This window comes from Chiloscyllium punctatum, chromosome 33 (assembly GCF_047496795.1).
Source record: "Chiloscyllium punctatum isolate Juve2018m chromosome 33, sChiPun1.3, whole genome shotgun sequence".
In the NCBI taxonomy this organism is placed as follows: domain Eukaryota; kingdom Metazoa; phylum Chordata; class Chondrichthyes; order Orectolobiformes; family Hemiscylliidae; genus Chiloscyllium; species Chiloscyllium punctatum.
This window is the reverse complement of record NC_092771.1, coordinates 11,899,897-11,917,306: the sequence shown is the minus strand read 5'-3', so window position 1 is coordinate 11,917,306 and position 17,410 is coordinate 11,899,897. Positions and strand designations below refer to the sequence as shown.

General features: G+C 43.2%; 1 protein-coding gene across 2 annotated transcripts in view; it reads left to right on the top strand.

Moving 5' to 3' along the window:
* LOC140458435 (dual oxidase 2-like) overlaps window positions 1-16,026 on the top strand; it is a 91,775-nt gene extending 75,749 nt beyond the window's left edge. For both annotated transcript variants that reach the window (XM_072552995.1, XM_072552994.1), the window contains 6 exons: window positions 1,628-1,781; window positions 5,799-6,031; window positions 8,135-8,293; window positions 11,410-11,565; window positions 12,752-12,880; window positions 15,083-16,026. In XM_072552995.1, coding sequence (XP_072409096.1) covers window positions 1,628-1,781; window positions 5,799-6,031; window positions 8,135-8,293; window positions 11,410-11,565; window positions 12,752-12,880; window positions 15,083-15,205 — 954 coding nt within the window. In that variant the 3' untranslated portion in view covers window positions 15,206-16,026. The remainder of the gene's footprint in view (window positions 1-1,627; window positions 1,782-5,798; window positions 6,032-8,134; window positions 8,294-11,409; window positions 11,566-12,751; window positions 12,881-15,082) is intronic.
* The last annotated feature ends 1,384 nt before the right edge of the window (window positions 16,027-17,410 follow it).

The following is a 17,410-nucleotide window of genomic DNA, read 5'->3' as shown; positions in this document are numbered from 1 at the left end:
TTACTCGAACCACCATGTATTTGCAAATGTGACTTTGCTGCTCTGATCATAATTTTGTTTTAAGTCAGCCTTATGCTATGGCTATCACTTATTGTCACTCATAAACAATATGTACTGCTTATCAGTTTAGCTTGAGAAGCTAATTATTGGGTCACCTTCTTGAACATCTACAGCTGGTATGCCCTTAACATAATCCTGATCCTTTACCTTAATGTCAAATCTTTGCATCTTTTTATCGTTATACAGATTTCATCTATTTATACTTCCCGCTGCTTCAGGAAGGCAGCCAGCATCATCAATGACCCCTCCCAGCCCGGTTACAATCTCTTCCAATCTCTTCCGTCAGGCAGAAGTTGCAAAAGCTTAAAGATATATGCCTAACAGATTCAAGAACAGCTTCTTCCCCGCTGTTATTAGACATCTGAGTGGACCTCTCAAATTTTAAACCTAATGTTGATCTCACTCTCTGTACACCTTCTCTGCAGCTGTAACATTGTATTCCTCGCTGTGTTCTTTAACCCTAATGCATTTTGTATGGGATGGCAGTGTTTCAGTGGGTAGCAATGCAGCCTCACAGTGCCAGGAATCCCCTGGTTCAGTTCCAGCCTTGGGAGTTTGCACATCCCGGTTCCCTCCGGATGCTTTCGGTTTCCTCCCACAGTCCAAAGATGTGCAGATTAGGTGGATTGGCCATGCTAAATTGCCCATTATGTCCAGGGATGTGCAGGTTAGGTGGATTGGCCATGAAAAAGCAGGGTTACAGGGATAGGGATGAGTCTGGGAGGTTGGGGGGAGGCATGCTTTTTGGAGAGTCAGTGCGGGTTTGTTGTTCCCAGATTTTATGATTTGATGATTTGCTTGTACTGCTGAAAAACAAAACTCTTCACTGTAGCTAGGTACATGTGACAACAATAAATCAAATCAAATCAAATTCAAGGTTGCACGAGACAGAGTTTTGCTCTACAAGGGAGTCCAGGATTATAGAAATGGGCAAGAAAGTGTAGTTATAATGACAATCACATCAGCCTTGATCTGACTGAATGACAGAGCAGGCATAACGACCTGAACAGTCTGTATCATGCTCTGACTTCTTATGTTGGACTGGAGTGGTGAGAAGACCAACTCACAGAATATTCACTGCCCAGAAGAGTAAGGGTGGAGACTATCCTGATTTACAGGTGTATTCTGCTGGCCTTTGACCTGGAAGCAATGCAGTGATGCCAGATAGTCTTTGTTGTATCGGCTACTCCATGTGTAATTTACTGTTCGTGCAGCCCACAATTTTCCTGTCAATTCACATTAAATTTGCAGGAATTTGTTTTAAGATAAAAGCCACATGCAGCATGAACATGTCAGTAAGTTTTGCGGGGGGGTGGCTACTTTGGTTGAACGATCCCTCATGGGGGTTGTAACCCAATCAATCATACCTTTAATATTGTCGTGTAAAATTCCATCCCTAACAGTCTCACAGGGTTTCCCTTCATCTTATGTTCTTCCAGGAGGCAGCTCCTTCTCAAGGGCAACTGGGGATAGATATGGCATGGACTTTTTTCCCCCTAAAATTGTGCAGACCCAGATTTTTAAGATTCATTCCCAACACTCCATTTCATTTGTTCGTCTCTCACAGATTCTCATTCACGGGAGTTCGAATCTGATCCAACAACAGAGTTTCTACTTGTACTTCATTGCGCCTGGACTTATCTACTTGTGTGACAAACTCATCAGCCTCAGCAGGAAGAAGAAGGAAGTCACAGTAGTCAAAGCTGAATTGCTGCCCTCAGGTACCATAGTGCCAAGTATTAATCCTCACCTTGCCTGCTGTTGGACTAAGTTCTTGAGGATAGAATGGAATGATTTAGCCTTGTACCTACTTTGAGTGTTGAAGGTTAAGGATTGACTTGTCTGAAGTGTTGAAAGGATTTGATAAGTTATAGAGAAGCAATATCCTTTCATTGGGGAATGTAGATCTAGGAGGAAAAGACCTTAAAACGAGAGCTCAGCCACGTAATGGCTGACATGACAAAATTACTTCACTCAAAATGTAATTTCACGGAAATGCAAAACTCTCCAAAAAGCTGGGTTCTCAGGAAGGGTCGTTGGACCCCGAAACGATAACTCTGATTTCTGTCCATAGATGCTTCCAGACCTGCTGTGCTTCTTCTGTCTTTGGGTCTGCAAAGGCTGCTTGGAAAACCTTAAACTGATATTTTTGTTTTGGTAAAGGATTTGGTGAAATTACAGGTGGATAGAGATGCGCCCATAAGCAATTGGAACAGGAGTAGGCCATTCAGCCCCTTGAATCAATAGATTCTTGGTCGATCCAGTTTTCCTCACGTCCACTTCTTTGTGTTTCCCCATAAGCCTTCACTCCCCAACTGATTGAGAATCCATCTCTCTCAGCCTTTAATATACACAAGGACTCTGCCCCCACAGCTCTTTGCGTCAAGGAGTTCCAAAGACCCACAGCCTTCTGAGAGAAGAAATTCCTCCTCATCTCAGTCTGAAATTGGTGCCCCTTTATTCTGAGACTCTGCTCTCTGGTCCTAGATGAGTGGAAACATACTCCCAGTACTGACCCCGTTAATTCTTTGTTTCAAAGCGATCATCTCTCGTTCATGATCTGATAGAATGGCAAACCAAACTTGACGGGCTGAATGGCCTCCTCCTGTTCATACTTGTGCATTCAGTGAAAGCCTCAAAGGACCTTTTTGCTTTGTGCAATACCTTGATCTAAAAACATTGTCCCTGTGCGGGATCTAAATGCCTTACCTCATTGTGACTGTTACGCTGTAGACTTCACTTCCTCTGGGCTCCATAGCAGCCAATTCTGCATTGGAGCCCATGATCTTAAAACTCATGCCCCTTACTGAGAATCACAACCCATATTTGTGATGCACTGAGCTATCACCATTGACTCCTCACACAAAGGTCCTGTACAAGTGGTAGCAGTGAATAAAACATTCAGAGGCAATCTTTGAGTTCTGAAGACAATTTTAAATGCCATATCTGAACCCATTATCCCAATCTGGTGATAGCCTCACACAACAAGCAACTAATATGCTTAATCAGATTTGTTGAGACATATTTTTATCCAATATAACATCACCTCAGATAAACCTAGTTTTCCTCTGTTCTCAAATCTTGATATTCATTGTTCCATCAAACTCCCCGGTTGCCTACAATCGGAGATATGAGGCCACAGCGATCATCTTGACCCTCGTTTCAAACTCCTCCCCAATAACAAATTGGACTGAAACTGAGAGGGAAATGAATTGGCAGGGTTCTAGAGATAGAGCAGGGGAGTGGGACTGACCACGGAAACCAAACATGTGCTCACTGTGCCACATGGTATAATGTTGCTGATGGTCTCTGATCAGTCATGATGATCTCATCTGCTTAACATTACCCACTCCCATCTCTTCCCCTCTCTGCTTCCAAAATCTGTTCCACTTTGCTATCCACACAGAGACCAAAAGACCAACGATTTCCTTCCCACCTTTAGACTCTCAATAACGTAGTTGGTCATGTGTGTATGGCCATGTCTTGGAATTGTTGAGGGATGATGCTGTAGAAGTTTATAAAATCATAAGGAGCATAGATATGGTTAATGGTAGGTATCTTTTCCCTAGGTTGGGGGATTTTGTGACTAAGGGGCATATTTTTTAAGGTGAAAGAAGACAATTTAAAAAAGACATGAGGGGAATTTTTTTTATACAGAGTGTAGTTCGCTTGTGGAATGAACTTCCTGAGGAAGTGGTGGATGCAGGCACAGTTACAAAGTTTAGAAACTTAGATAAGTGCATGAATAGGACAGGTTTGGAGGGATATGAGCCTGGAGCAAGCAGGTAGAACTAGTTTAGTTTGGGGTAAAAACAATGACTGCAGATGCTGGAAAGCAAATACTGGATTAGTGGTGCTGGAAGAGCACAGCAGTTCAGGCAGCATCCAACGAGCAACGAAATCGACGTTTCGGGCAAAAGCCCTTCATCTATTCCTGATGAAGGGCTTTTGCCCGAAACGTCGATTTCGCTGCTCGTTGGATGCTGCCTGAACTGCTGTGCTCTTCCAGCACCACTAATCCTAGTTTAGTTTGGGGTTATGTGGACCAAAGTGTTTTGTTTTTGTGCTGCATGACTCTATGACTATATTAAAAATGCTGTCATAACTTTCAGATCCTTATCAGTTGTCCAAGGTGAACCAACTTGTTTGATATGCTGGTGAATTTAGATACGAGCTTGGTTGGACTGTGCTTCCCTGGAATTATTACAATAAAACCATATCAATGACTAACATGTTCAGTGGAACTTGTTGTTGAGTAATTAATAGTGAGCATATTGTTATACTTTTTTTTAGTAGCCCATCACAAACAAGACAAACATGAGATGATTAATTTAAATGACAATCTCCCTTAATTAGTCAGCACCAATAAAACAAGGTTGTGAGGTAAAATGTAATATCTGTAACTTTGTAATTTACTGTAAATAAATAATGATTACTCATAACATGACAGGGCAGATATGGGACTGGGCAATGTATGTGTTTTGGTCTGGTATATTTATTTAATTTTGTTTTGTTTTTAATGGGAGGTGGTCACAACTGGCAAGGTCTGCAGGTATTGCTCAATCCTAAATACTCTTGAACTGAGGGGTTTGCTAGGCCATTTCAGAAGGCAGATAAGAGTCAACCACATTGTGGTGAGTCGGGAGTCAGCTGAACATCAGACTTGGTAAGGAGGGCATGTTCCTTCACTAAAGAACATTAGAGAACCAGATGGACTTCTTTAACAATTGATGTTAGTCTCACAGTCACCATGACTGAGACTGGCCTTTGAGCCCATATTTATTATAGGAGACGGTGTAAGCTTCATATGGAGCTAGCGATGGATTCACTTGGCTGGCTGGTTTGTAATGCAGGGTGACACCAACAGCATGGATTATAGAACTCCTATTTTGTAGGAGCATGCCATTCAGCCTGTCAAATCCACACTAACCCTCCAAACAGCATCCTCCCCACCCTATCCCTGTAACCCTGCATTTCCCACGGTGAGCCCACCTAACCTGCACATCCCTGGACACCATGGGGCAATTTCCCATGACCAACCCACCCTGACCTGTACATCTTTGGTTTGTGAGAGGAAACCAGAGCAACCGAAGGAAACCTACGCAGACACGGGGAGAACATGCACAGAGTTGCCCGAGGCTGGAATCAAACCTAGCTCACTGGCGCTGTGAGACAGCAGTGCTAACCACTGAGTCATCATGCTGCCATGGGTTCCATTCCTAAACTGGCTGAGGTTATCATTGAGGACTCTGCATCTCAATCTCTCCCCTCATCTGGGGCGTAGTGACCCTTAGGTTCATCCACCACCATTCATGTCTTTCTCTCTCTCTCTAATGAGAGAACAGACTATGGTCTGATGAGACTCTGGTGACTTTACCTTTACATTTGGAATTCCACGAGATATGGGTAAACCTATAGTATCTGTAGTGTTGTGTGGCAGGAACCGTTATTTTTAAGATCTTATTTTATCCATTACTTATCAAGAGATATCTAACCTAATTACCAATATTAAAGCTCAAGTTTAGGGTGTTTGCAAAAAATGATGCAAAGGCACCAATGCCCAGAAAGGAAGGATAGCTTGCAATGAGATCACATGTATTCTGATCACAGGACATCAGACTGGGATTGTAGCCAGGGGAGTGATGTTTGAACTCTGGCTATAGTTGGAAGATACGCTGAGGTCCTCACCTTCAGGCACTGACACTGGCTACTTAGCTGTTTTTTTTTCTTGGTTGCAGGTGTAACGTACCTTGAATTTAAACGGCCCCAGGACTTTGAGTACAAGTCTGGGCAGTGGGTGCGTATCGCATGTATATCCCTGGGTGCTGATGAGTATCATCCTTTCACACTGACCTCAGCCCCAAATGAGGACACCCTCAGCCTCCATATTAGGGCAGTGGGGCCCTGGACGACAAAGTTACGAGAAACCTACTCACCGGAGAATGTCGGAAATCTCGGAGGCAACCCAAAGGTAATACGCAAGTGAAGGTAAATGTAATGAATTCTCAGCTTAAAGTTATTCACCAATGTCCTTTATTGCAAAGGGATAAGTTTGGAAAATGTATTTCAGTGTTCAATTTGCACACAGCTAGTTCCACAAGGAGCTGTAGTGATTAGGAAAGACTCCCCTATTTCATCTGAACATTTCCATTTTGAGCCTGACATCTTTTAAGAATGGGAAAAGGTGTCATTCAGGAACTGTCACACAATTCCATTTCATGGCTTCCTAAGATCGTACCTGCTGGTTATTAATGTGCATCAAACCTTATAAGCAGACTGTGTGCCACATCCTGAAGTCGGGTGTGGTCAAGTTAAAGGGAAAGCAGTTACAGATAAAAATGTACAGCACCTGTAAATGAGAAAGACAAGAACGCTATTATGATAGCTCAAGTCACGAGAGCAATTTGATGGTTTTAGATTTTTCAAAATTAATTCATGTGATCTGACATCACTGGCCAGCATTTTATTGCCCACAACATGCCTTTATGAACTATAGCGATAGGGAAACTCTCCACCTTACCCTGCCTGGCCTATATATGATCTCCAGACTCACCCAAAACTGCGTGGATATTTCATTATCCCCTGAAATGGCCCAACAAGACGTGTAGTTGTATTCAACGGTCAGTGACAAGCCAGCACATCTTAACAGCAATTAGGAACGGGCACTGTTAGTGTAGCACTGACAGTGAGGTCCATAATGTAAAAATTATTCTAACCTGACTTCTATATTTAATCCATGACTTGCCACTGATGGAATTTTAATGTGCTCAGTTTGCATTGAAATTCATTAATTGTCTTGAGAATGATAAACTTATTCTGATGCCACGGCCTACACACCCAATACTGAAGGCATTGTTTATCACAACAACAGTCAAGTTAGCAAAATGAAATTATTGAGAGGCTCTTAAATATGATTCTGGTGGAATAGTGACAAGGCAACTCCCAGCTGATGGAGAAATACAGCAGGGGAGGAAGCTGTTCAGCCTACCCTGTCAGAGTTGATCCTCTGGTCGAGCTACATATTTAATCTGATTCCCAGCTTTCCATCCCAAAGCTGTAATTGTGGTTCAGCATTGACCAACCGCTTTCAAAAGGTGCTGGACTTCAGGGGTGGCTCAGTGGTTAGCACTGCAGCTTACCAGCTTCAGAGACCCAGGGTTTGATTCCAGCCTTGGGTGACTGTCTGTATGGGTTTCCTCTGGGTGCTCTGGTTTCCTCCCACAGTCCAAAAATGTGCAGATTAGGGTGTATTGGCCGTGGGACATTGCCCCATAGTGTGCAGGCTAGATGGGTCAGCCATGGGAAATTTTGGACTGGGTAGTTTGACCGCAAAACATTAACTCTGATTTCTCTGAACAGAAGCTGCCAGATCTGCTGAGCTTTTCCGGCAACTGCTGTTTTTGTTTCAATAAGCTGAATGTTAAACTCCTACGATGTTTCTTGTACCTTTTGTGAATTGCTGAAGAACTGGGGAACCTATAGTTCCCCCAATGCTGTCTCCATGGAAATGCATAAGCCAACAGATATGACGAGCTGCCCAACCAGCATCCCTTCTCCAGTGACCCTTCTCAGAACCGAGTTAACTCTGATTTCTCTCCACAGATGCTGCCAGACCTGCTGAGGTTTTCCAGCAATTCCTGTTTTTGTTTCTAGTGTTCTGAGAACATGGGTTCAAATCTCAGCACAGCAACTGTTGGGAATTTAAAATTAGTTAATAAATTTGGAATAAGCTGGTTTTGGCAACAGTGCCATGCAACCATCATTGATTGCTGTTAGATCACTCATGTCCTTCAGGGAAGGAAATCTGCTGTCCTTACCCGGTCTGGCCTTTAAATGAGTCCAAGCCTACAACAAGGTGGTTGATCCTTAACTCCCCTCTGAAATAGCCCTTGCAATCTGTTCAGTGCAAGGGTAAGTAGGGATGAGCATCAAATACTAACCTGAGCAGCAATGCCTACATCCCTTGGAAAGTGCGAACTTCTTAAAAATTGACCAAGAATTACATTTTCAAATCACAAAGTGACTGCATACTAAATGCCTTCTGACTGACCCGAAACTTTCCTGTGTCCTGCAGATATATCTGGACGGGCCTTTTGGTGAGGGTCATCAAGAATGGAACCAGTTTGAGGTGTCCGTTCTGGTTGGGGGAGGCATCGGTGTGACACCATTTTCATCAATTCTCAAAGACCTCGTCTTCAAGTCATCTATGTTCAGCAAGATCGCCTGCAAAAAGGTAACTAAAAGAAATCTGCTACAGCAGGCTCTTTTACAAACGTGTTCCACCCTTACTGAGGTGGGGGATAGTACATCACTCACTCCAGCAAACACTGTTCAAGGTTAAGATTGCAGATGGTGACAAGACTGAATGAGTCAGATTCCAAAGTGAAACCTAGCTTGATAGACCATAGGTTTTTATTTTGCATTTTGTTTACCATAGTGATCAGTCACAGAACATATTATCAAGAGGCTGCCAGTGTACTTTGACTTATTATATCAAAGAGAAATCAAAGATCTGTGTAACTATTTGGTAAGATCTAATCATGAACACCAAAAAGGAAGATTCAACCTTTCTCCCAACAACATCATGTACAGATACTCAACCCCAGTGGAGTAGCATTCCCATCTTTACTCCTTAAATTCTTACTCAATCAATGAGGTTGCAAGTGTTTCCTTTCAGAAATGTTCTGCACATTCTCCAGATGTGATTATCAGCACTTCTTCCCAAGGCACACAGGCTAACTCACTGATTTTTTTTAAGGAAAGCGAAAGGTTTTTTTTCCCCAATCTTGTTATCTTGTACTGCTGAAACAGGTTAAGACTTCTGCCCAGTTCTATGGGCCTGGAAGTTGCCAAAAATAGACCCTCCCTTCTGCCCATGTTATGGACTAGGCCAGATCACTCAAAATATTCTTGAGCAGGCACCCAGACCATAACTTTGCAATTTGTTTCGATAAGTGTGCAATGAGAATGACCTGGAGTAAGTTAGCTAGGTTAACTACCAGGTTTTAAAACAGACCGAAATGTATTCACAGAATTACACAATGAAACACAAAGAACAGAATAAAGAACATCTACAGAACTCAGTCTATCCAAACTAGACTTAATTATGCTGTTCCAAATATACACAACAGTCCTAATAAGCAAACCCCCTTAAAGCAGTGAGTTGAGGGGTACGTAGGTTAAGTTACTATGCTTTGCATTAGGATTAAGTCTTGGCACAATATTGTGGACCTAAGGGCCTGTTCTGTGCTGTACGTTTCTATGTTCTATGTTCTAAAACACAGTTAAAAAATGGAACAGATGCTTACAGGTTGAAGTTAGAAGGGCAGAGAGAGAGAAAGAGTTTCCACACAGCTCACTGTTGAACTCCCAACTAGCTCTGGACTGAACTGCTCAGCTAGAGAGCTGACCACTCCCTTTTGATTATACAGGTCATTTGTAAAACATGACCACTTTGACCTGAGGTCTCAGCTGTTCACATATAAACAAAAAGGCCTCTCAATACCCTTTAAGCTCTGCACTAAACTAGTCATCTCGGAAACGGGAGTGGTTTATGACCCTTCTGAAAGAAATCAAGGACACAGTATCTTTGAGAAAAGGAACAGCTTTTAGTAAAAGAGACCAGCTTTGTGACATCAGTAAGAATCTTCTGACCTCAACTTACTCCTGGCCTCTAGTCTCCCTCTCCCTTGTCAGAAAAACAAGACAATAATAAGTACTAATTATCTCATCAAGTTGCTTATTGAGTTGTTTAGGTTAAATCAAATGATGTCTTAGAAAGACTGTCTTTAGTTCACTGTTCCAGATGACTTTCTGACCCAGGTCTTGAAAAAAAAACGGACCTTCACAGCACTGGAAGACAACCTCCTCTCAAATTAACCTCCTGGTTAGCACTGCTGCCTCACAGCATCAGAGACCAGGGTTCAATTCCCGCCTCAGGCGACTGACTGTGTGGAGTTTGCACGTTCTTCCCGTGTCTGCGTGGTTTCCTCCGGGTGCTCCGGTTTCCTCCCACAGTCCAAAGATGTGCAGGCCAGGTGAATTGGCCATGCTAAATTGCCCGTAGTGTTAGGTAAGGGGTAGATGTAGGGGTATGGGTGGGTTGCGCATCGGCGGGACGGTGTGGACTTGTTGGGCCGAAGGGCCTGTTTCCACACTGTAAGTAATCTAATCAAATTTCAAGCTAATGTTGATCTTGCTCTTTGTACACCCTCTTTGCAGTTATAACATTGTATTCCACATTCTGTTCAATCACCCTATGATCTTTGTATGTTTGTATACTATGACCTGCCTGCACTACACGCTAAACAAAACTTTTGACTGTTCTTAGGTACATGTGACAATATTAAAGCAAATCAAAACTTACCTTTATATTAGAATCCAACTTCCCAAAACCGATAATATTGTTAACCTGCAGTGCAATTTTAATCAAAAATATATCTCATGTCTTCTGAACTTGAAAGATTTACCAAGATGTTGCCAGTGTTGGAGGGTTTGAGCTACAAGGAGAGGGTGAATAGGCTGGGGCTATTTTCCCTTGCATCGGAAGCTGAGGGGTGACCTTATAGAAGTTTATAAAATCATGAGGGGCATGGACAAGGTATTTTCCCCAGGATAGGTGAGTCCAAAATTAGAGGGCAAAGATTTAAGGAGAGAGGGGGAAGATTTAAAAGGGGCTTAAGGGGCAACATTTTCATGCAAAGGGTGGTGCGATATGGAATGAGCTGCCAGAAGAAATGGTGGAGGCTGGGACAATAACAATATTTAAAAGGCATCTGGATGGTATATGAATAGTCAGGGTTTAGAGGGATAAGGGCCAAATGCTGGCAAAAGGGACTAGATTAATTTAGGATATCTGGTTGGCATGAACGTGTTGGACCAAAGGGTCTGTTTCAGTGCTGGACATTTCTACGACTCTGAGTCTCAGCAGAAATGATGTGAGAAACCCCCTTTCCAAGCAGCAAAGGATCAGGATGAAGGGTGTGCTGCTAGAGAGTGTGCTGGAGCATGCATTTATTAAGGCTTTCAAAGGGAACTGCATTATTATCAGGAAGAAAGGAACTGCAATGTCAAATGGAGAAGCTGGGGATGGGTGGCTCTCCATGAATTTCTCCTTCTAAGAGCCAGCATAGATATGATGGGCCAAATGGCCTCCTTCTGTGCTGTAACCTTTCTATGATTCTTAATTATTTATCAAAATGCCTCATAATTGTTCACTCCTATTACATCTCTCTGGCTTTCTTTGCTCTAAGGTGAACAACCCATCAAGTTTTCCCTGTCTCTAAAATCTCTCATTCTTGGCACCAAATCTTCCACACGCTCAGGTGTACTCACTCTTTTCTCCACTAGGTCTATTTTATCTGGGTGACTCGGACCCAGCGACAGTTCGAATGGATGGCGGATATAATTCGTGAAGTTGAGAAGAATGATAAAAATGATCTGGTTTCTGTCCACATCTACATTACCCAACTCGCTGAAAAATTTGATCTCAGGACTACTATGTTGGTAAGTAATTGTGGTTTCACCTCCTGGTGAGAATTGTGAACGGACAACACAACAATTTTCATGACCTGAGATGCTAGAAAATTTTTCACCTGTTTGCACGGCATTCCTTTAGCCGCCAAGGGATTTGGTTTAGCTCAGTTCACTGGATGGTGGGCATGCAGTACAGCGTAAGGTGGGTTCTATTCCCACACTGGCTGAGGTTATAGTGAAGGACTCTGCTTCTCAACCTCTTCCCTCACCTGAGGCATGGAAATTCACTGTTTGAAGCACTATCAATCACTGCTCTGTAATCAGAGAGCAGCCTTATGGTCTGATAAGTTGATGGTGAAATTCCCTTTGTCTCCAAAGGTCAGACAACAGAGATGAACTTATGCCCTATATTCAATATAAGCCAAACACAACTTACTTCTAGATACTGATGCAACGGTGTATACGCTGATTTTGGAACAGTCCACAACATACCAATACACCAATTGCCAGTTTATGTACCACTCTTGGATATCCCTGCCACATCAGCCAACGTTGAGGTGGCAAATCCATGAAATAGGGAGGATTAAATCTTGGTGAAGAATAGTTGCGAATCAGTCTGTTCAAAGATGCTATGACACCCCTCTGGTGTAGGTTGGATTTGAACTTGGCCTTCCAGGTCAGAGGTAGGGACATCACCACTGTGCTGCAAGAAGCCTCTAAATGTTGATGAGGATTAATTGATCACTAGTGACCAGTTTCAATTCTCTATTATTTAAAGTCAAGTATTAACCAGCTATTGCAAGGCTCAAAATATACAGGTCAACCAGATGTTCACAGTACCTTACATGGGGTAGTTAACTCGATGAATCAGACATGTGGTGCTTCAAAAACACAGCAGGTCAGGCAGCATCTGAGGAGCAGGAGAATTGATGTTTCGGCCATAAGCCCCTCCTGTACCTGAAACGCTGACTCTCCTGTTCCTCGGGTTCTCCTTGACCTGCTGTGCTTTTCCAGCTCCACGCTTCTGACTCTGAATTTCCAGCATCTGCAGTCCTCACTTTCTCGTAAATAACTCGATGGTTAACAGTGACTAGTTTTGTTCACTAATCATCACCATAATTAAAAAGGCTACTGTCCACGCTTTTAATCCTTACGTTTTATTGGCTTTCAGGTGTTAATGTCATTAGTACTTTTCTGATGTTTCTGTCTCCTTTAGTATATCTGTGAGCGTCACTTTCAGAAAGTGTCAAACCGCAGCCTATTCACAGGACTTCGTTCTATCACTCACTTTGGGAGACCCCAGTTTATACCATTCTTCAACTCACTACAGGAGGTTCACCCAGAGGTGAGTTCAGTATCTGCTTTCATGTTAAGACAGTAACACCTTACCCAAAGGGCAGTACAGTAGCTCAGTGGTTAGCACTGTTATCTCACAGCACCAGGGACCTGGGTTTGATTCTATCCTCGGGCGGACTGTCTGTGTGGAGTTTGCTCGTTCTCCCCATGGGTTTCCTCCCACAGTCCAAAGATGTGCAGGTTAGGTGCATTGGCCATGCTAAGTTGCCCATAGTGTCCAGGGATCCACAGGCTAGGTGGATTAGCCATGGGAAATGCAGAGTTACAGGAATTGGGTGGGTTGCTTTTCAGAAGATTGGTGTGGACTCAATGGGCCAAATGGCCTGCTTCTACACTGTTGGGATTCTGTGTCTGCTATCAACGAGATCAAGGTCCTGACCCTGTGTCTTATTTTTGTCTCATTCGGGTTAGAGAACTGAGTTTTAAATTCCTTCATTAGCCCCTTTCAACAGGGTTTTCATACTTGCAATAAATAATTGGGTGAGGACATGGACTGAATAGAATTTTTACAAGTCCAGTACAAAATGATCCAGTTCTGTGCTGGACCCTTATGATGGGAAATCCAATTCGTCCCACTCCTCTGCTCTTTCTCTACAACTCGGTAATTTTCATCCTTTAGATAGTGTATTTAACCAAACCTCCTTTGAAGGCCGCATTCGCACAGAAACTGATACATCTCCCACTGTATCAGTTGATGCATTCCAGGTCATATAAGCACTCATTGAGTAAACCTGTTTTGCCTCATGCTAACTTTGGCTCTTCTGTCAAATGACTTCAATTTCTGGCCAGCAACTGTTCAGCTATTGGAAACAGTTTCTCCTTATTTACTCTGTTTGGAGCCTTTGCAAGTTACAGCTGCATATCATGAAGGGAAGATAATTCATTCCTGTCAGTTACTATCAATTCACTTTTTATATAAAATGCCAGGTTTGAAGATTCACAATAGAGGTTAGCTGTTCAATATCAACAATAATGTGGGTGGCATGGTGGCACAGTGGTTAGCACTGCAGCCTCACAGCACCAGAGACCTGGGTTCAATTCCCACCTCAGGTGACTCTCTGTGTGGAGTTTGCACATTCTCCCTGTGTCTGCGTGGGTTTCCTCTGGGTGTGGACTTGTTGGGCCAAAGGGCCTGTTTCCACACTGTAAGTAATCTAATCTTTAATTCAAAGCTCAACAGTAACATTCTTTGATGTTGAGACTGATGCTTCTATTACTGAAGATCATCTTTAATGATCTCAATCATCCTGGAGATCAACTCTGCACAATCCTCTGAGGTAGACATGTGTCCATCAGCAACCAGAATGAGATTGTCCAAAATTCAGTATTGGCCAGGACACTGAAGAGAACTTACTGTTTTTTCTTGAACAGTTCAATATGACCTTTTCTGTCCACTTTGTGGAACCTGGCTTAAGACTACAACTGCAACTCCGACAGTGTGGCACTCCCTCAGTACTGACCCTCAGCAGTGTGGCACTCCCTCAGCACTGACCCTGCGACAATGCGGCACTCCTTCAGTACTGATCTTGCGGCATTGCAACACTCCCTCAGGACTGATTCTCCGATAGTGCGGTACACCCTTAGCACTGACCCTCCGACAGTGCAGTGCACCCTTAGCACTGACCCTCTGACAGTGCGGCAGTCCCTCAGTCCTGACCCTCTGGTAGTTCCTTGCTACTACACTGACCACCAGCTGAATTTTATGTTCAAGTCCTGGGACATGAACCCATAAATTTCTGACTCAACAGCGATATGCTCCCAACTGAACTCTCAATGAGGCTTAGGTATTTGTAGCTGGAACATGTTGGAGTCAGGTGGAGATCTTCACAAATTATAGATTGCTTCCCTCCTCAACCCCTACCCCACTGCCACCTCCATATATGTACCCTTCAACCACCATCACCTTCCAACTTGTTGCATGTGCTCAATTATTCTGCAATGAATTATGCAGTCTGGTAAGGGATCATTGTTCATCATGTTTGATTGACCGAGCCTAGATGTTGTCTCAGTGATAAATAAGGGGAGCTGGAGAAAGTTACTGAAGATAGAAGCTGAATTTTGTGACTGCAGAGATTTGAAATCTTTTGTATTCTTAAAAACAAGTGTTGGCTGTGAGCCAACGGGGTGGAAGGGTGGTAGGCTGTTGGGTTGGACGAGATCAAAGCTAAATTTGTTTAAAATTTATTAAAAGGTGGGAAAAATTGGAGTTTTCAGCTGTGGACCACCAGGACTGACCAAAAATGTGGAGAAAGCTTGTCAGCAAATCAACAAGAGAGACCAGGCTCACTTCATGCATCACTATGAGAACTTCTGAACTTCTGATCAACTGAAAAGATATGCAGGAAGATCATAATTTATCCTCGCAAAATATAATCACAGGACATTTAATTACTCATCTCTGTTTTGTGTATCGAATTTGTCACATTCTTATCTCTCAATCATACATTTCCTCTTCATCTGATTTCAACACAATTCAAAATTGAAGCCTCCAAATTGTATTGACGACATTGAATGTGATCACATGCTGTCCACCAGTAGGTGGTGCCATTGTTGATATTTATTCTTGGTGGGATTGGAGGACCAACAGAACACTAAATTCAAGTGAAGGTTACATTCTCCTCAGTTGAGCAGTTATTTTAAAAATGATGTTCTGTAGGTTTCAAATGTTTTGCTTGATTTACCCTTGAAGAGCTCAGCTAGATCGTGTTGGGCCAATGAGCTTATATGTTGTACATGGTTCTTCGGAAGCAAAGGGGCTAATGGAACAAGTAAGATTTTCCTCAATAGTTCTCATCTTCATTTGCCATTCAGACTCTGAGAAGTTGCATGGGTACTAATGTCTTGATAAATCTTTGTAGGGTCAGACAGTCATATTCTACCAAGTGAAGAACGTTGAGGGATTTGGATAGCACCAAAGGTAGATGTATTCTTCTGTGATTAAGACAGAATACTATAAGGAGATGGGAGTGGGGAAGCAATGGCCTAATGGTATTCAAAGTTTGTGAGAAGATTTGTAGCTCGGGTGCTCGTTGTTGTGGTTCTGTTCGCCGAGCTGGGAATTTGTGTTGTAGACGTTTCGTCTCCTGTCTAGGTGACATCCTCAGTGCTTGGGAGCATCCTGTGAAGCGCTTCTGTGATCTTTCCTCTGGCATTTATAGTGGTTTGAATCTACTGCTTCCAGTTGTCAGTTCCAGCTGTCCATTGCAGTGGTCAGTATATTGGGTCCAGATCGATGTGCTTATTGATTGAATCTGTGGATGAGTGCCATACCTCTAGGAATTCCCTGGCTGTTCTCTGTTTGGCTTGTCCTATAATAGTAGTGATATAGGACAAGCCAAACAGAGAACAGCCAGGGAATTCCTAGAGGTATGGCACTCATCCACAGATTCAATCAATAAGCACATCGATCTGGACCCAATATACTGACCACTGCAATGGACAGCTGGAACTGACAACCGGAAGCGACAGATTCAAACCACTACAAATGGCGGAGCAAAGATCACAGAAGCGCTTCACAGGAGGCCCACAAGCACTGAGGATGTCACCTAGACAGGGGACGAAACGTCTGCAACACAAATTCCCAGCTCGGCGAACAGAACCACAACAACCTAATGGTATTATCCTGCTATGCCACAATGTGGCATTTGAATTAAAACAACGTCTCGAGTTAAGAATCTAATAATGACCATGAAGCCATTGATGATGTCTAGTTCGCGTTGGGGAAGGAACCTGCCATCTTTACCTGTTCTGGCCTATATGTGACTCCAGACCCACAGCAATGTGAGTCTTAACTGTGTTTGAGGCAATTAGGGATGGGTAATAACTATTGGTCTAGCCAGTGAGGACCATGTCTTGTGAATGATTTTTTTAAAAAGTGGTAGCGTTGAATGTTGAAGGGGCTTTGGCTCAGAAACTCAGTTCCATGCGTACACTTTTCAGGCATTGAAATGGCCTGCTATGCTGCCATTATGGCAGGATTGAAAATTCTCTGCCTGCCATATTGCATTGTAGACAAGCAGGAGGGTGGGAGACACAGCAAGTCAGGCAGCATCAGGAGGTGCAGGAGTCGACGTTTCGTCTATAACCTTCGTCAGGACCCCTTGGATTCCAGCATTTGCATTTTTTTTATCCCCTGCCATATTGCAATGGGCCTCTTTGTGGAGGGAGAGAGACATCCTGAACAGTGGGAAGAGTCTGAGTAAACTAGGAGCGGAACCATGTCACTGGGATAACTGATACACAGTGTGTAAGATGAAATGGTGCAAGCGAGAGCTGCCCGGGGCAAGGAGGAAGAAGCAATATAGTGAAGGATGTGATGCAATGATTGTAGGAGAGGGATTTAAAGTGGGGCAGGGGTATGGAGGCTGCAAATGGTGATGATGTGGACAAACACAAGGAACAGAGTGCCCTTACCTTGATGATCCTGATGAAATCATGGAGCATTTTTGTTGCTTGGAGTATTGCCATTGGTGCAGGCATGCCAGTGTGTAGTGGTGCCAGTCCTAAGCTTGGATAGACC